The 17,909-nt window shown below is 44.4% G+C and overlaps 1 protein-coding gene across 2 annotated transcripts; it reads right to left on the bottom strand.

Moving 5' to 3' along the window:
• Positions 1-3,833: 3,833 nt before the first annotated feature.
• pabpc1l (poly(A) binding protein, cytoplasmic 1-like) lies at positions 3,834-16,870 on the bottom strand (the record flags this gene model as incomplete). 2 transcript variants are annotated; one of them, XM_083640992.1, is made up of 14 exons in its annotated part: positions 3,834-3,896; positions 4,658-4,788; positions 7,907-8,015; positions 8,882-9,018; positions 9,162-9,281; positions 9,400-9,487; positions 10,040-10,300; positions 11,909-12,004; positions 12,374-12,511; positions 12,739-12,833; positions 13,072-13,211; positions 14,510-14,625; positions 16,097-16,290; positions 16,678-16,870. In XM_083640992.1, the coding sequence occupies 14 exons, from the start codon at positions 16,868-16,870 to the stop codon at positions 3,834-3,836; spliced, it is 1,881 nt and encodes a 626-aa protein (XP_083497118.1). The 2 variants fall into 2 exon arrangements, with proteins under 2 accessions (XP_083497118.1, XP_083497119.1); XM_083640993.1 differs by having other exon boundaries at positions 7,907-8,012.
• Between the last annotated feature and the right edge of the window lie 1,039 nt (positions 16,871-17,909).

Raw genomic sequence — 17,909 nt, 5'->3', positions numbered from 1 at the left:
GTGTCAGACAGAGACAGTGACACAGCCGCTCAGCCGACTGAGCTATGAGCTGTTGGGAGTTAAGTTTCTAATTTCTACACACTGTATTCACACTGACAATAACACAGAGCATAAAGAGTGAGACAGGTGAGATTTGTACCAGTGAGTTGAGCTAGAGTCAGGGACTGACTAGTCTCCTTCATCAGCTTATTTCTATCAGTGTTCAAACTACTGGTGATGATAAAGAAGGATCATTGCTGCAGTTTATAACGAGAGTACTTTTTAAGAAATTGCCTGAGGCTGGGATTGAACCAACAACCTTTGCATATCACACAACATTCACATGTTTAACTGAGTGAGCTATAATCCACTTTTGCTTAAACTCATATTTAGTCAACCTCATCCTGATTTTATTTAGTCAAGTTTTCGTCAAGTAAGTGTCTAAGTATTTTTATCTCATCTTGGTCAAGAAAACGAACTATTCATTAGAATTTCCAAACTTACTGTAAAGATATATTAATCTGTTATTCTGGAATTGTTTTAAGGTTTGAATCTGCAATACAGACACAGATGTTTAACTTCTTCTCTTCTGATTGGATCTCTTCCCAATTCGTCCCTCCCTAACATAGTTTTCACCAGTGAAAATAGGTAGTCAACTAACATTTTTCCTCATAGTTTTCGTCTACGAAATCAACACTGCTATGGATGCATGTCTCCACCTAGTGGTGCACTCCTCTTCCAAACTCACACACTTTTCCACAACTCCACCATGTATCTGAAACAATGTTTACTTACTGTCAATCTCATCAAAGTTTCTGAAGACCATCTCCACGTGATCCCACTCCATAAAGCTGCATTTCCCAATGAAGGGCTGGGCAAACACCACATACTGATACATATTTCAATTCAAATACATGTCACTCTTGTGTTAGAATGAGTAAATGGGCATTGACACTGTTTTTATATAACCCTTGATCAATTCTCATTAATCTTTTATCTTTTCTTTTTTATTTGTCTGTAGGCTACATACGTGCACTGCCAAGAGTAGCGGCAGCATTAATATAAACCAGAGACCAGACTATATCAAAAACATAAACACACAGTGGCATCTTTCATGCATGCTAGCAAGCGAAACTGCCGTCTGTCTGACCAGACTGTAGAAAGAGACGCAGGATAGCCAAGCGAATGTGATTGGATGAACGTTTGACGCTAGGCCAATCACAGGCAGAGAGGGTGCCTCCAGCCTTCGCAATCATCCGGAAAAAAATATTGCATGAGGGACAAGCACTTTCTTTTTTATTTATTAAATGGGTCACTGGGGTTGGGTTACTGTCCAGGCGACCTAATGTGAGCCGATGAGGCACACAAAACTCTGTTGTTAACACCTCATATTTCCATCTCCGCAATATCGCTAAAGTCAGACACTGCCTCTCCCCCCCTGCTGCTCAATCCCTCATCCATGCCTTCATCTCCTCCCGCCTCGACTACTGCAAGTCCCTCCTCACCGGCATCACCTCCCGTTCCCTCCATAGACTCCAGATGGTCCAAAACTCAGCCGCCCGCCTGCTCACTCACACCCGGTCCCGCGATCACATCACCCCTGTCCTCCACTCTCTCCACTGGCTCCCCGTCAAGCAACGCATCGACTTCAAACTACTCCTCCTCACCTTCAAAGCCCTCCACAGCCTAGCCCTAGCCTGGGTAAACCCAGCCCCACGTGACCTGCTCTCAGAGTTCTCAGTCACTAGTGACTGAGAACCAGAGGTCTGAGAGCAGGTCACGTGGGGGCTGGGTTTACCCAGGCTAGGCTAGCCTAGCCCCCCCCTACCTGACTGACCTCATCCCCCATCACCCCTCACGTACACTCCGATCCTCTTCTACTGCCACCCTCATCAGCCCCCCATCCAGACTCAAAACCTTTGGTGACCGTGCTTTATCCCGCGCCGCACCCCGACTTTGGAACTCCCTCCCCCAGACCGTCCCGAGACTCTCCCTCACTCCCCACTTTCAAAACCCGACTTAAAACCTGTTCTCCCAAGCTTACAACCTCCCCTACCCCTGACCACCTCCTCCTAACCATCACCCTCCGCCCCTCCCTCCTGTTCTCTTCCTCTCCTCCTCCATACAACCTTGCCCTGAACCGCCACTGTTATTTGTACCTGTCCCCTGTATCTGTTGCCTGTGTCTGCTGCCTGTTGCTTGTCTTTTGTTTTACTGTTAAGCGTCTTTGAGTCATGAAAAGCACTATATAAAATAAATGCATTATTATATTATTATTATTATAAAACAGGACCTACGGCATGAAATGGCATGTTTTTAGAGTGTCGCTTTGACACAAGATTCTCCTGGGATGAGGTCCCGATACATCATCTATGGGATCACAGCAACACAGAAGAAGCAATGCAGCTAATGAGTCAGTTAGAGGTCTTTTCCTCTGAGTGATGACTGCCCCCACGTGAGGAAATCACTATGAATACTGCTGGGAAGCCAAATGAAATGACTCAAAACAGGCATGTAATATGGCATTGTTTATCCCATATCAAAAGTCGTTATTCACATCAGAGATACAGAATGTTTATTTAGCTCAAAGATGTCTATAATTCTATACATTTGGCAGTAGCTAGCCACCTAGTGGTTTTGCTGCACAGTCAATGAATGTGCAAGCCTGAGCAGGCAGCAGTGTCTAGTAGTATGTTCTATTAAGCACAACACTAAACATTTTTAAATGGCCGGTGCTCTGCTTAAAGTGCAGCCAGTTGGGTTTATTTCTTCAACCGGTTGTGGCTTTCTGAACTGAGGCACGCACCACTGCCATGGGACCAGCCTTAACCCAGACCCCAACAATCAAACAGACTGGCGCTCACACAGCGAATGGCCGTTTTCAAAAATTATAATCAACTATACACAGGCCTAAATCATGCACTATGATAGGGCTAAACATTCTTATGAAAAGGAGTTCTCTGGAGGGTCTCTAGAGAATATAATGCTGTACAAGACAGATCAGAAGCACAATATGCCATTCAAGAACTTAATAGCAAGATAAAACACATTTTGAACGAACATATCCTAAGCTGCAAAAGAGGCCTATCACTAATGCATTTACCTTTTATGTGTAATAAATGACACAAGACAGGTTTAATGCATTCTAGACTTTATCTTTAACAAAAATATTGCAACAACAAAAGTGCAGAAATGGTGTAGAAACGTTTTTCCTCTTTTCTAAATTTCTCTCTTTTCATTATATCTTTTTCCTCCTTCAGAAAATCTTTGACATCTGGGGGGAAGAAATGAAATAGTTAAGCCCTTTTGGTTAACATCAAAAATGTTGCCTATAACTATTCCCTCAAAGCCCCCCCCCCCCCCGCTGCTCCACCTTCTGCCGATCTGGGGAGAGCCGATCTTTTTCTCCATCACTGTCAAATTGTGATCGTCATTACAGCAGTTTTCACTTTTACTTCTCTTGTGTTTGATGTTTTACTCAATAGAAATACATTCAGCATTTCCAAGTTTTGCCACAGGAAAAGCTGTAGCAAGCCTCTGATTAGCTGAGCTGTAATGTAAGTCCGGTTCTCTGCATGCATTTGTCACGCAAATAAGGAGGTCGGTGGTTGGTCAATTCACATGTCTGTCACGCATTTTGTTTTGGTCTTAGGGGGCGGGATCCTAACCATTTATCAAGAGTTGTGCTCCAGACGTAGATATTTATCTATGGCTGGCTACTGCGAGACTGTTTCCGGTAACTATAAACTTGACTGTCAAATGCACTGTATAGGGCAAGTGTCGAGTGCCCAAACAGGTTGAGCGCCCTAACAGGTTGGGAGGAAGACGAGTTGCTGCTGACCTGAAAGGGTTGGTTACTTCTTGGGGGAGCAGTCCTTCACCTGGTGAGCCTGCAGCACAGCGACCGCCTCGTCCACCTGACCACAGGTAGGAGAGGGACATGGAAAAGGAGAAGATAGATGTTTTACAAGCCGCCTCTACCAGGTCTATGGGATGCTGGTCTTTTGACAGATTGTGTACAGTCCCACAGCACACTTGTGGCCATGACACATGACTAATAATGCATTTCTTTGAATATGATCTCAGCTCCATAGTTGATCAGCTGCTGCATCTCCTTCATGGACAGCACAGCAACATTTGGCTATCTGGCTTGGTACTCAACATTAGCAACTGTATCGCGCTCAATTGGATAGGCCTCGCGCGCCAAATACGCAGCTCGGCCTCGCCCCTGCAGGGCTGCTGCATGGCGGCGCACAATTGCTCAACTTTGCATCACTGATGACATCACTCAATGATGACATCACAACGATGTCACAATGTCTATGACATCATCAGTGATGTCACAATAGAGCTCAACAGGCACGTGACTTTTTCGTGACGTCATTGGCCCGGAAGTAAGTTCCCCATTCATTTTCTCCATCGACATTTAGAAAAATCCTTAAATAAAAGAGTTTTAAGGCTGGAACCAAGCCAACCCGTGACCTAATGAATCAGGAGGGACCATGAAGCATTCGGTTTGGTGCAAAAACAAAAAATAACAATGCGGGGAGGGGGGGGCATGAAACTGCCTACACACTGCGTAGCTTCAGCGTAGCTTTGGCGTATGGTGTGTTCGGGCAGTACGAGTGCAGGGACTCAGGGGACAGAATGGGGGGGGGGGGCATAATGAGAATCATGCCTTAGAGTGCAGGGACTCCGGGGACTCCAGCATATGAAGCAGCTCTGAGTTGTCGATCTCGAGCAGCATCCCAGTGATTTTTCCAGCCAAGTTTGGGTGAAGGGCCTGGATCATCGGGTACAACCGCTCACCTGAATATCAGAGCAGAGACAGTGCAGAAAAGATGATTATATTAGATTAACAACTTCAGCCATGTCTTCAGTCTACTTGGCAAAAACAAATATGACAGAATCCAGTGATGTTACAAAGAAGTGAACCAGGACCTTGAATTCCTTGATGCAAATAAAAACACATCATTCATGATGGATCAATGTAAAATGCAGTAGGCAGGACAGCTGGTGGAAGAAGTACTCGGATCCTTTACTTAACTCTCAATCACAGCCGTCAGCAGGCTTTTAGAAATACCCACGTCCAAAAACTGAGTTTGCTAGGGGGGTTTTGATTTCCCTGATCTAAATATGCACATTTTAAGACATTTGGAGAGCAGACAATAGCTTTAAAAGCATGTCTGTGGTCATTGGCATAGACCAGTGGTTCTCAACTGGTTGGTTGGGACCCAAACGTGGGTCGCGGGGACACTTTGACTGAGTCACGGATGTGTGCCTGAAAAAGGACGCCGGTGTCCACGGCCGATCTCTCTGTCTTTCAGAGGCTCTAGCTGCTTCTTTAATGCCAGAGTGAACATCCTCATTATATGACACTGGTATCAATCTTGTCATGCTAGCTTGTTGGGGGGTGGGGGTGGGTGGTAAGGTTAAAGAGGGCAAAATAATGTTCCAAAGTTAGGCACAATTTTGGCAAGCGAAAAATAAATCAAAACTGGGTTGCGACTTAATGACTAAGGAAAAATGTGGGTCGTGAGGCTAGAGCAGTTGAGAACCACTAGCATAGATGCTCTGTCAAGCTACAGTAATACAGGAGAATCAGGTTAAATGTTGCAACATCCACAATACAACCCCCCCCCCCCCCCCCGTCTCTGCTTTGCATAACATCGCTGTTGTGCCAGGACCTCGAATGTGCCTTTTTTCACTTTTTTATTTTTTGTAATCAATGCCATTGGTCACCCTTCAAGTCTCTGTGTGGTTTTTAACAAATGCAACCAATGGAAAAGCATTAAAACGAGCTTGTGAGTAAATCTCGTAACGCCATTCGCCCTCAATCTGTCAGTCAAACCTCGAAATTCGTCCCCTACCTCCGTCTGTACCCCCCCATGCAGGACAATAAACCCGGAAAAGTCACACGGCAGACGCGCTGTGTATTTCTCATATCGTTTTGACTAATCCTGGCTTCCTCTGACGTTAATATATCAATCAAATGTTTTCCAGTTATTCCTAGGCTGCAAACTTGTTTTAACATGCAAATCGGAGTGTTTTCTGACGAGAATAAAGTAACGTTAACGCTACGTTATGTCAGACTATTTCTCACCCCATGCGAAAGCCCCCGCCTCGGACATGAGAGGCGAGGGGCAATGCTGTTGCTCCTGCGCGCGCCCCCGCGGCCTGGAGCTTGGGGGCTGCATGAGTATGCGACTCTCTCCCGCTTGACTGGCCGCGAGAAAGTGCTTCCAAGTCGGACTGATAATATAAACAACATCATTTGAGCTTATCCAGGTAAGATATTAATAAAGTAATGACACATTCAGCGGGAAACTAACTATAATTAAGACATGTGCCAACTTTGACGACATTTGGTTCAGTATTTTAAGAGCAAACAGGTTTTTTTAACTTCCTGAAAAGTTTCTGTTTTGGAAATTCGAGGTCCTGGAATGACAGCAACGATAACCTGCTCCCTCTCTCATATCCTCTTGTCTCTCTCATGGTCTCTCTGCCTTCAACATCATATGTGTGTCCATTTCTCTCTCCATCCTCCTCTTTGTGCTCTCACCCTCTGTATTCACTGCCTGTCCTTTCTGGGGCGTAAAAAAAATCATTTAGTAAAATTATATACCGTACACCTTTATTTCTTCTTTGTGTTTGTGCCATTTTGGATTTGCATTATATAAATACATCTCAAACAGTACATAAACGTAAGCAAAGTGTGTTATACAATCATATATTTATGCTAGGTCTTTAAAAAAAATTACCCCCCCCTACCCCCCCGGAAAATGCCGGCGCTACCCTATCGAAAAAGACTACCTTATTTGCAAAGGGGAGACTTGTGAGTAACCATAGAACCCATTTTCATTCAGATATCAGAGTTGAGATGACAAAAGCCACTAGTGATGAACGCCACCTCCTCTACGGACGTCAAGCCCCGGCCCAACGACTGAAGTCAAGAAGAAGCTTTCTCAGCCATGTCCAGCCACTAATAACATCCCGAGAAGAAACCAGACTCCAGCTCTGGACAGAAAAGCTAGAGAATAACCCCCCTCCAACTGACATGGGAATCCCCCCCACTGAAAACCTCCCCCCTGGCTCAGAAGCACCTTGGTCTCAGTGGAAGACACTCAACCGCCTAAGAACAAGAACGGGACGATCTAAAGCTGCTCTGGCCAGATGGGGCTACATGACTGGCCCAACCACCTGTGAATGTGGAGAAGCAGACCACACTATGGAGCACTGCCTTGTCTGCCCTCTGCTGCCCAACCCTTGCAGCTCAGAAGACCTTGCAGAGTTTAATAAACACGCAAAGAACTGTGTAAAGAAATGGGAAACTGTCATATAACACCATGCTTCAAAGAAACGAAAAGAAGAATTCAGATATCTTCATGTGAGAAGTCAAGGGACCATCTGAAAATGGTTTTTGCCTTGCCAAGATTTTGCCTAATTTCCTGACAAGCTAGCATACCATTGGATGCCTTGGCTTAGATCAGGGGTGTCCAAACTTTTTTGAATGGGGGCCAGATTAGATCATGTGAAATTACCGGGGGGCCAGCCAGCTGCTTCTCACATCATATGGATTATAAAAAAAAAAATCAAAAAAATCACAAACAATACAATTGTACTATAAGGATTTTGTTTACCATCTAAAAAACATTAGTTCTGCCTGTGTTGTTCCTACTTGGTGCTTGTCTACAAATTGTAACTGAAAGACAGTAACAGGAGAAATGACCAATTGGGAGCACAGCAGGAGAAAGGGTTAAAAATAGGGAGACTCGCGTGGAAATCTGGAGTATTGGCAGGCAGGTATGTTGCCTACCCAAAGTTACAAAAAGTAATGTTTCAACCCAACAGATGTGTCGGTGCCCTGATGTGTGTGTATGTATCGGTACCCTGATGTGTGTGTATGGAGCGGTGGTCCTGCCATTACCCAGCAGCTGTTTCTGATCCATGAGAGGAGCTGCAGCCAGCATGGAGGCTGTGAGCGGCTCCTGGCCCACAACGTGCAACGCCGGCTCCATCACAGGTGTCGGGACAACCTGACGCAACACAAGACGGCACATCACAACGATGACATCCTTTCAAATAATACTCTTTAAAAAGTATACACACACACACAATGAGCTAGTTTTTTTTAAGTTGCATGCAACTACAATAATTTTTATTTTTAATAATCCTTGTGCGGAAAGTCTAGATAGAAGATAAAGATTTTTTTTTACACCTTTATTTATTCAGGAGGGTCTCACAGGGTTCATGCCCACCAAAAGCGGTAGATTCACATGGACTCGCCTTCGCCCTGTCAAGCCCCGCCCCGCTGCAGCAGCTTGGTTGGCTGCCTTGCTGTATTTCCGTCTTCAATTGGTCTATTTTGATTTTGGCCCCTCCTCTCGTCTTGTCGTTCACGATGTCCTGACGCCAGGTATCCCACCATGCTTTGCAAGGTGATGAGCGACGAACGGCAGCGACGAGAGGAGGGACCATTTTGAAATCGACCAATTGAAGACGGAAATACAGCAAGGCAGCCAACCAAGCTGCAGCAGCGGGGCGAGGCTTGAACCTGGAAGCTGACCAGTACAACCACAGTCTGATCTGCTGGCCACTGAGCAGCTCCACTGGAGCAGTTGCGGTTATAAGGGCCTTGCCGGACTTGACCCACAGTGCAATTGCTTGGCTTTAGAACACTTGAATGATGTAGTCTGGAGTAATTTTACAGTAATTTCTTACTCTGTTATACAATGACCGTGTCACAGGATACTAGATAGATGCTCAGTGCCTCCCATCTTTTCCTGAAGTGTACTACATAATGTGTGATAGTCACGATGACAGCATAGTCAATGTTCAAATGACAGAAATATACAGAACGTCATGCTTTTGGGTGATGTGACATGACAGCCACTCAGTATACCTGCAGTCTTGTCATGGTTGCAGGTACAGTAATGACATGCTGAGTGTTCCTCACTGCAGGGGGGTACTTGTACTGGCCACCTCTGGCCACACCAGACAAGTCGTTGCGGCCACCTAAGGTTTGGGTGCCAATGTTAGCTGAAGAAAGACATGAGAGACGCGTCAAGCTACTAGCTTACATCTAATTTTAGAATGTGGAAGCTTATCTTGTGATTCTTGTCATTGCACAACACACACACACACACACACACACACACAACAAAGCTGAGCTAAGCACTCACTTGTCTTCTGTGTACAGTTCATGATGCGCGGAGCCTGGGTGGAGGCCTGTCTGACTGTAGCAATGGGGGTGGAGAAACGTCGGGGAACGGGACTTCCCACATACTGGGCGGAGTAGGGGCCTAAAAACAACGGAGACAACATGTCAACATGTTGCGTGTATACAGCGTGTGCTACACTCACACACATACATGTCGGCTAGGCAACAAGCATGAACACAAACACACAGCAGCCATTCACCCTGTGCTCGAGGTGGCTGTGTTGTCCAGCGAGGTGCCGTTCTCATGGTGCTGACGGCATTGGGGTTGTAGTAGGTGCGAGTGGGAGGCTGCGAGAAAAACAGTTTGAGTTGCATGCAATCTTATGCACAGTGTGTTACACTGCTTCTGTCAGCAAAGCAGGGTCCCAAATTAACACCTTCCAACTGCCAAATGCCAATAAAATACCCCCCCTCCACCCGAATTTTCCATTGAAGCTAAATCTGCTTATCTCTACTGATAGTTTACCACAGTACCCTATCAAGCACACTAAATAGCATCAAATAATGGGTAGAGCGACATTTCCATCCACGAAAAACGCACCTTAACATTTTGGCCAGTAAAAATTATTCTTTGCACATCATTTTTTCATTTTATGGGTCCTTGGCAGGTGCGTCAAAAAAGTTAATTTCTGAAACTAACCAGGTATGGCAGTGTAATAAAAGTAACTGTATGACAATCCTGTAAAAACCATTAGGGGGGGGTTGCCTTATTTTGCTGATAAAACTTTATAATGTACTGGATATAATTAAAATTTTTACAGTTAAAAGATAAAAAATGCGTTCAAAATATTTCAATTTTCAACAGTTCAATAATACCTTGCCACTGTGCGACCTCCTTACCTGTGGCATAGACATGTAGTATCCAGCCTGCTGGTAGGAGTCGATGATGGGGCTGGGCATGGTCCTCACAGTAGCGATTCTCTGCATGTATTTATTGGTGAGGATGGCTTTACGCTCCTCCTTCCTCTGAGCCAGAGCCACATACAGCGGCTTGGTGGCAACGATTCTCCCGTTCATCTCAGTGACGGCCTTAGTGGCTTCCTCAGGCGACGAGAAGCACACAAAGCCAAAGCCTCTGCTCTGGCCGGCGTCTGTCATGACCTAAATCAAATGAGGAACGCCACACGAGTTGAGAAATGTTGAATGTACCCCGTCACTGAAACAATCGGCGGTCACAAACAAGTCACCTGGAGTAAGTTGGTAGTTTGAACGCATAGACACGACAGGACCATCACCTTATCGTGGTGGAACGGTTTGGATGTCCCTATGAACGTGAGAGCTGTGTTGTCTGGAGCCTTGTGCCTTGTGCCTTGTGTGGCAAATTGGTCTCAGGTGAGGGGTCAGATGAAGAATGGTTTAAGAAGACCCCCATGGAACACAGAGGAACGAGTGAAGTTACCCTGCCTGGAGGAAGCCCGGGGCTCCCGTCTGGAGCCAGGCCCAGAAGGAGAGCCCGTCAGCGAGCGCCTGGTGGCTGGGCGCATGTGGACACTCACTCCTCCCACTTGACAGACTAGACCCGGGCGGCAGAGGATTTTGGGGATGCTTTGGGGACGTGAAACATCACCTCTGGGAGGGGGGGGGGGAGCTTGTGTGGGAGGTGGAGTGCTACCAGTTGCGTGATTTCTAACCCCACATAGGATAAGCAATAACCACGCCCTGTGGCGCTGGGATTGGCCAGGAGCATTGAAGCTTGGGACTTAAAGCACCTGGGGTTTTTCATCTTTTAAAATAAAGATGTTTAAAAAACTATTGCTTGTTACATTTTCAGTGCTGTACCTTTTCTCTGGGTAAGAATTGAGCTTGAAATTAACGATATGATACATTATATTATATGAGCTATGAACGTGAACACAACACCGTTTATATTATTGCATGTTTTTGTAGATTGTGTACATTGTGTAGATTACAATTATTATACTTATTATTATTACTATGCTAAGGAAGGTAGGTGACCATAATTCATTTCAATGTCCGCTCTCGAAATCGCTGTCCGTTCTCAAGAGCTATTCAGTTGGTTCATGAAATCGCTGGGCTGCGTGCCCTCCAGCGTTGCTCCTGGCCAATCCCGGCGCCACAGGGCGTGGTTATTGCTTATCCTATGTGGGGTTAGAAATCACGCCTACCAGTTGGATCTGGTGGGGCTTACCTCTATGTACAGCCTCGGCTCTGGAACCGAAAGGCCTATGTCCACCTGCTGCGTTGCAGCTCAGTGCAGCTGCCTGAACAGACCCAAACCAATGTAATGTGTCAGACGCTTGCAGGGTCCGACGTTAATAGAACAGGTCTCCCTAGGTGCGTCCAGCTGGGAGGAGACCACAGGGCAGACCGAGGGCTAGGTGGAGAGATGATATCTCCACGCTGGCCTGGGAACATCTCGGGATCCACCAGTCAGAGCTGGCTAATGTGGCCAGAGAAAGGGACATTTAGGGTCCCCTGCTGGAACGGCTACCTCCGCGACCAGACCCCGGATAAGCGGCTGAAGATGGATGCATGGACATCCTGTAAAATGTTATCTTGTAGCAAATATAGACAACCTTTGCCTTTGGTGTTTTAGTCGCCCACCAAAGGAGTTGCAAGAAGGATTATTCAACAAAACCATTATGCAACATACCAAACCCTTTAAAATAGAGGTTAAGAATTGCTGATAATAACCAAGGCATTTTTTCACTGAAGACAAACATGGCCCAACTCCTCTCAATACTGCACCTTGGCACTAGTGATGGTGCCATAAGGGGCAAACTCCTTCCGCAGTCTCTCATCATCGATGCTATCGTCCAAGTTCTTCACGTACAAGTTCACCCCCTGGAATCAGAATAGAAACAAGTGAAAACTTTCCTTCAATTTGACCACCCATTTTGTCTGTGAAGCTGACCAAAATAACAGCTTCAGTTATCAAACTCAAGTCAATCACACCTACATTTATCATTTCCAACAATCCACAGCAAGTCTAACATCGACTGACTAGTACAGGTACTGTAGCTGCCAAAGATTAAAAACATATTTTTACAATTGAAAAACACTACTGAGCCTTTAACTTTTAACTTCTTTCCAACATTTAAAAAAACAGTCCAGCTCTGAATTTGAAGAGTCAACGAGCACAATGAAAGTTGATTATGAGAAGTCCTCGATCACACGGCTGATAACTCAGACACGCCCACTGCGCAGCTGCACCTGATAGCGCTGGATGCGATCCTGTTTGATCTGGTCAAACTTGCGCTTGAGCTCCCCCTGGCGCTCCATCCGCTTCTGAGCGCGCCCCACATAGAGGACTTTCCCATTCAGCTCCTTCCCGTTCATTTCCTCCACAGCCTGGAGGAAAAAGCAAGAGTGCAAAAGAGCTGTTTGGACATCAACACGTTCTTTTCCAGAGGGGCGTTCATACGAGCCGACGTCATTTGTTACTCCTATGATCTTAGTTCAGTCTTGATCCGAGAGCGTACACTGATCTTAGTTCAGTCTTGATCTGAGAGCGTACACTGATCTTAGTTCAGTCTTGATCTGAGAGCGGTACACTGAAGCTCGGCACACCCTTTTACCTTTTGAGCATCCTCATGGTTGTCATAGTTGACAAAGCCAAACCCACGTGAGCGGCCCCTCTCGTCCTTCATCACCCGCACACTGAGAGTCCTGCCTGATGAGAGTGAACACAAAACCAATCTTCAACTATCTGTCAAACAAAAAATTACACTTGTGGGGAATCTTAGCGGAGTAAATAAAAAATTCAAACCAGCTAATGATACTGCCATATATTCCTATAGGAACTTCAAGTAAAATATTATTTCAGACTGGACAAATCCATGTTCTCCCCAAAAATCTAAGCGAGACTCAAACGGTCAAGCCTGGGAGCAATTACAAAAATAGTTTCTTACCAAATGTGGCAAAGACTTCCTTGAGGTTCTCATCGGTGTAGTCTTCACCAAAGTTCTTGATGTAGACGTTTGTGAAGCGCATGGCTTTGGCCCCAAACTCCATCTCTCTCTCCTTGCGGGACTTAAAGTGGCCGACAAAGCTACAGATGGAACCGACACCGCGGGACAATAGGAAGACAACACAGAACAAACGATCATCAGCTCATTCCAGTTTAGTAGAAGAGCACAAAGTGAAAATGAATATATATTTGCAGGATCACAACAACATGCAAGGAGCAGTGCTTTACTGAACTTGTCTCCACACACCATCATGAACAAGTCGGGGGGGAAAAGCAAATGAAATTTGAATGGGATACTTGCCTCTTGCCGTAGTGTCCACCATACTCCTACAATTACAAGCAATACAAAGACGAAAGCCTAGACACACATCCTACCAATTCACTGACCTAATCGTGGACAACTGACAATTTTCCCCCAGGGAATGGGCCTTTGGGTCAGCATTGCCATTACCTGTCTCTAGGCTAAGCAAAAAACACATGGGGAAAGTCATCTGTAAAAAGGCCATAAGTGGTTTGTGATAGAATGCTGAACAAAGTTATGATCAACAATTAAGCACAATTATGATACACATATTCTCACTAACAATTCAGATGCACATTCTCTACTGCCATTTGTCAACCTGTTCACTTCAGATTACATTTGGGCCCAACAGCTTGTCTAAACGTACAGTCGTGTGGTCCCAAAGTTCAGGCTTATTGGATCAAGGTTTTCAAATCATTATCTGAAATACTACAAATCCAGCTAGAATCAGGCCCATTTATTGTTATTCTAGGAGTGTCTGATGATACTATGAAATTGACCAACGCCCAGCAATGCTTCCTATCCTATAGTCTGATCACTGCAAGGAGGTTGCTTCTCATGCACTGGAAAAAAAAGGAAGCCCCTACCACAAAGATGTGGCTTAACGACCTTACGAACACACTCCACTTAGAAAGAATAAGGTACACTCTTATGGACAAACTTCCATATTTTGATAAGGTGTGGTCGCCTCTAATTCAGTATCTTGCACTTGCAAAATAAAATTGGCACTTTTCTCTCAATAACAACAAAATGACCTTTTGACAATAGAATAGGGTGGGGTTAGGGGAGAGTCAGGAATAGAACTGAGAAACTAAAGTTAATGGTGAGCTTTTTCTTTTCTCTTTATTTTCTTTCTTTTTCTTTAATGTTTTGTATCTGTATGTATGTGTACATGTTCAAAGTAAAAGAAAAAGAGCATTTCATGGTCGAACCTATATCTGTAAAGTGGAATAGAATACTGTATGTACATATAGTATATAATGTATATTGTCATGCTCAAATAAAACATATTTGAAACTAAACGTACAGTCGTGTGAATGTGAATTCAAAGTGATTTGGTATGAACGCACTAACTCACACTTTCCTGTCATTCAGCAGCATCCCGTTCATGGTGTCGATGGCTCGGTTCGCAGCCTCCTGTGTCTCAAAGTGAACAAAGCCGTAGCCTTTCGAGCCTCTCTCGTCACACACGACCTGAAGAGAAAATCTAAATCAACGACGAGTCGACAACATTCGTGACCGTTAGGGCTGTCACTTTTCATTCGAAATTCGAATGCAACTTCGAATGTGGGGGAGGGGTTCGTGTTCGATATGTAAATTGACTGTTCGATTTATTTATTTATTTTTAATTATTATTATTATTATTTATTTTTTATGAACCAAAATTAACCAACTGCTGCTTGCTGGTAATGTTAATCCCATGTCAGAAAAAGTCTCCAGATTTGTCGCGTTAGTCTCTTCTGAGAAAGATTGTCTCCAGGGTCTGAAAAGTTGTCTCGAGTTGGATGCAGCCAAGTTTGTGAGGCAGTGTTGTGACTGTGAGCGTCCAAGCTAACACGTCGGGCTGATGCCCGGTGGCCTGGACTGGGAAAAAAAAAAAAATTAATTAATTAATTAATTAACCAAAAAACTTCGAATATATTCGAACGAATTTCGGGCAATTAAAGTTCGTTCGAACTTTATTTGGGGAAAAAGTGACAGCCCTAGTGACCGTTTACCTTTTACACACAACTGGGATTTGGAACCAAATCTACTTTAAACGTTTGAAAACAAGTACCGGTAGTTGTGACAGCCTGTGGGAAAGTTAGTCACAGCAGTCTACTCAACATCTCGCTTACACGGCACATTTCTTTGGGATGACTTGTCGACCTAATTAATTGGCAATTTATTTTAAAGTGAGCTCAGCTCTCTGCCTCCCAAGTCGACCAGATGACTTAACCTCTTCAATGGAGAATACAGTAATATTACGCTTGGCTTGCAAACGTAGCTTAGCGCATCACATAGCATAGAAGCATTCATTTAACAATGGGCTTGAATATGAAATGGCATAGTGTTCTTCTTGGTCTTTTAATCAGACAAAGAAGTGGCTGTACCCTGTATACTCTATATCACCATACATCACAGCAGTCAAAGCAAAGAAATCCATCAAGAACCCAGGAGATATTCTGCCATGTGAATCTCATATGCTATGAAGAAGCCCAAGTGGCGAAGATCCATTGTTAAATTTTCACAAAAATAACTTTGCTGCCATGATGATTTTGTGCAAAATTATTGTCTGTGCTGCCAGATTAAGTTTGCTAGTGGCCAGGTATAGAGGAGTGAAGAGTCCCCGATGTCTCACAGGGAGGCGAGGTGGTTACCGTACCAGGGTAAAAAGGACGACCCAAACAGGATGTGGTATTACATAACTGCTTTGGTTTGATTTTTTATTTATTTATTTTTTATTGCACCGATGAATAGATCACCTTAAAAAAAACGTATGAGCCGCACAGGAGTATTCAACTTCACTGAGCTACATTTTATTACAAACTCCTATCTGAAAGAAATGTGATTACTACAATGCCAGGCAGCATCAGCTTCATACGCATCCTACAAAAAACAAGCATTTGGAACAATTTGGGCCTCAGAAATGTCAATGACACAACTGTGGGCAGAACCAATTTACCTTGCAGGACAGAATATTCCCAAAAGCTGAGAAGGTATCATACAGGGCCTTGTTGTCGATAGACTCGTCCATGTTCTTGATGAAGATGTTCCCAACACCAGACTTCCTAAGTCCTGGGTCACGCTGAGACCACATTATTCGGATGGGACGACCCTTGATCACTTCGTAGTTCATCGTGTCCAAGGCACACTCGGCTGAAAGTTCAGAAAACAGTGGTAATCTCCTATACACAGATGGAGATACAAATGTTAAACAACAGACCCATATACAGTATACGGTCATTTGACCAAATTCTCAGATCCAATAAGAGAAAAAGTTCCACATGAAAATATGTTTTTTGTGACTAATCTATCTATCATAATGAATGTATGCAAATTTAATATTTCTTCTTCCATTGTGCAGTGTATTACTATGCACTTATTACCTTTCCATTTGTTACTACACACATGAATCCAGTGGAATAGGGTGATTGTAAAGCGTTTCCCTAGCCGAGACTGAGCCATAAGCAGTCATAGGGACAGCATTTGTGAATTCTGATTGGTGGGATCTTTGCTAAAGTACGGCCAGAACAGACACATTACCATCAGCTGGCTGCTGGAAGTTGATGTAGGCATATCCGAGAGATCTGCGAGTGATGATGTCGCGGCACACACGGATCGACATGATGGGCCCGGCAGGAGAGAACTTCTGGTAGAGCATAGCCTCCGTAACATCAGCGTGCAGGTCCCCCACGTACAGCGAGGACAGGGGGTACGATGGTCCGCTGTTGTTCATCTTGACTTACAACTAGTTCAGGAGAAAAAGAACATGCTGTCAATTTTGAGACGACAGAAGATCCTTCTGCAGCAAATCAGGATACTGCATTAGGAGACATGCGTCACGTTTTAGACAAATGGCAGGTAAGAGCTTGGTAGTGAAAAAAGTTATGGGCATTCAACTTTGTCTAGAGAGCACACATGGCAATATATTTCTCCATTTTGAACAGCTTGCACTCATTGCAGGGGCGTAAATATAGACAGTGCAGGTAGTGCGGCTTCTCCAACAATGTACTGGGCAGAGAACGGGCCCTTGCAAATGACTCAAATTGCCACCCCAGAAATACGCTTGTGTTCAAATAAGAACACGCATGCCATATGCCCTCGTCTCAAAAGGCAAAGCCATCTCTGTCATGGTTTTCTTTTTTCATAAAATAGTCCGTAGCAATCGATAACAAAATGATGTGCTTATTCAACATAAAATCAGCATTCATTCAGATTAAACATTTTAAAAAGTCAGCAGTAATTTCAGAACCACAGTGAAAACTGGTTCTGAAATGACCGCTGACAGGTCCTCCCCGGCTCTCAGGTGCTGATGCTTGTTTTCACGTTGACATACATGTGTCTGTTACCGGGTGTCAGAACGCTATCCATGGTTCTGATAGCTTGCTCTATGAACTCTCTATTTTCCCAATACAATAGCCTAAGTAACTCCTAAAGCCAACATGAAATGTCCGGAATTGGATAAGCCTTTCTCATAACTAAATGTGACATCATCCATTTGAAAGGAGTGGAAGAAAAAATGATTTACAATATGGAAATTACATTTAACAAAGACAAAGGGGGATTGATTAATTTATGGGACAAAAACGACAGGGTTGGGTTAACGAGCCTATATTTGTAATTGGTTCTTCAGCTGTCCCGAATGGACATGACAACATGACTAATCTTGTGTTGTGATCTGGAGAACCATATGAACCAAAGATCACTTCTGATTTGGGGTTTGGCACTGGCAGTATAGTCTCTCCCCAGACTCATGGGTCTGACGTTGAGTAGTT

The sequence above is a fragment of the Poromitra crassiceps genome (assembly GCF_964638095.1).
Source record: "Poromitra crassiceps genome assembly, chromosome: 8".
NCBI lineage: Eukaryota > Metazoa > Chordata > Actinopteri > Beryciformes > Melamphaidae > Poromitra > Poromitra crassiceps.
This window is presented reverse-complemented; position numbering and strand designations above follow the sequence as displayed.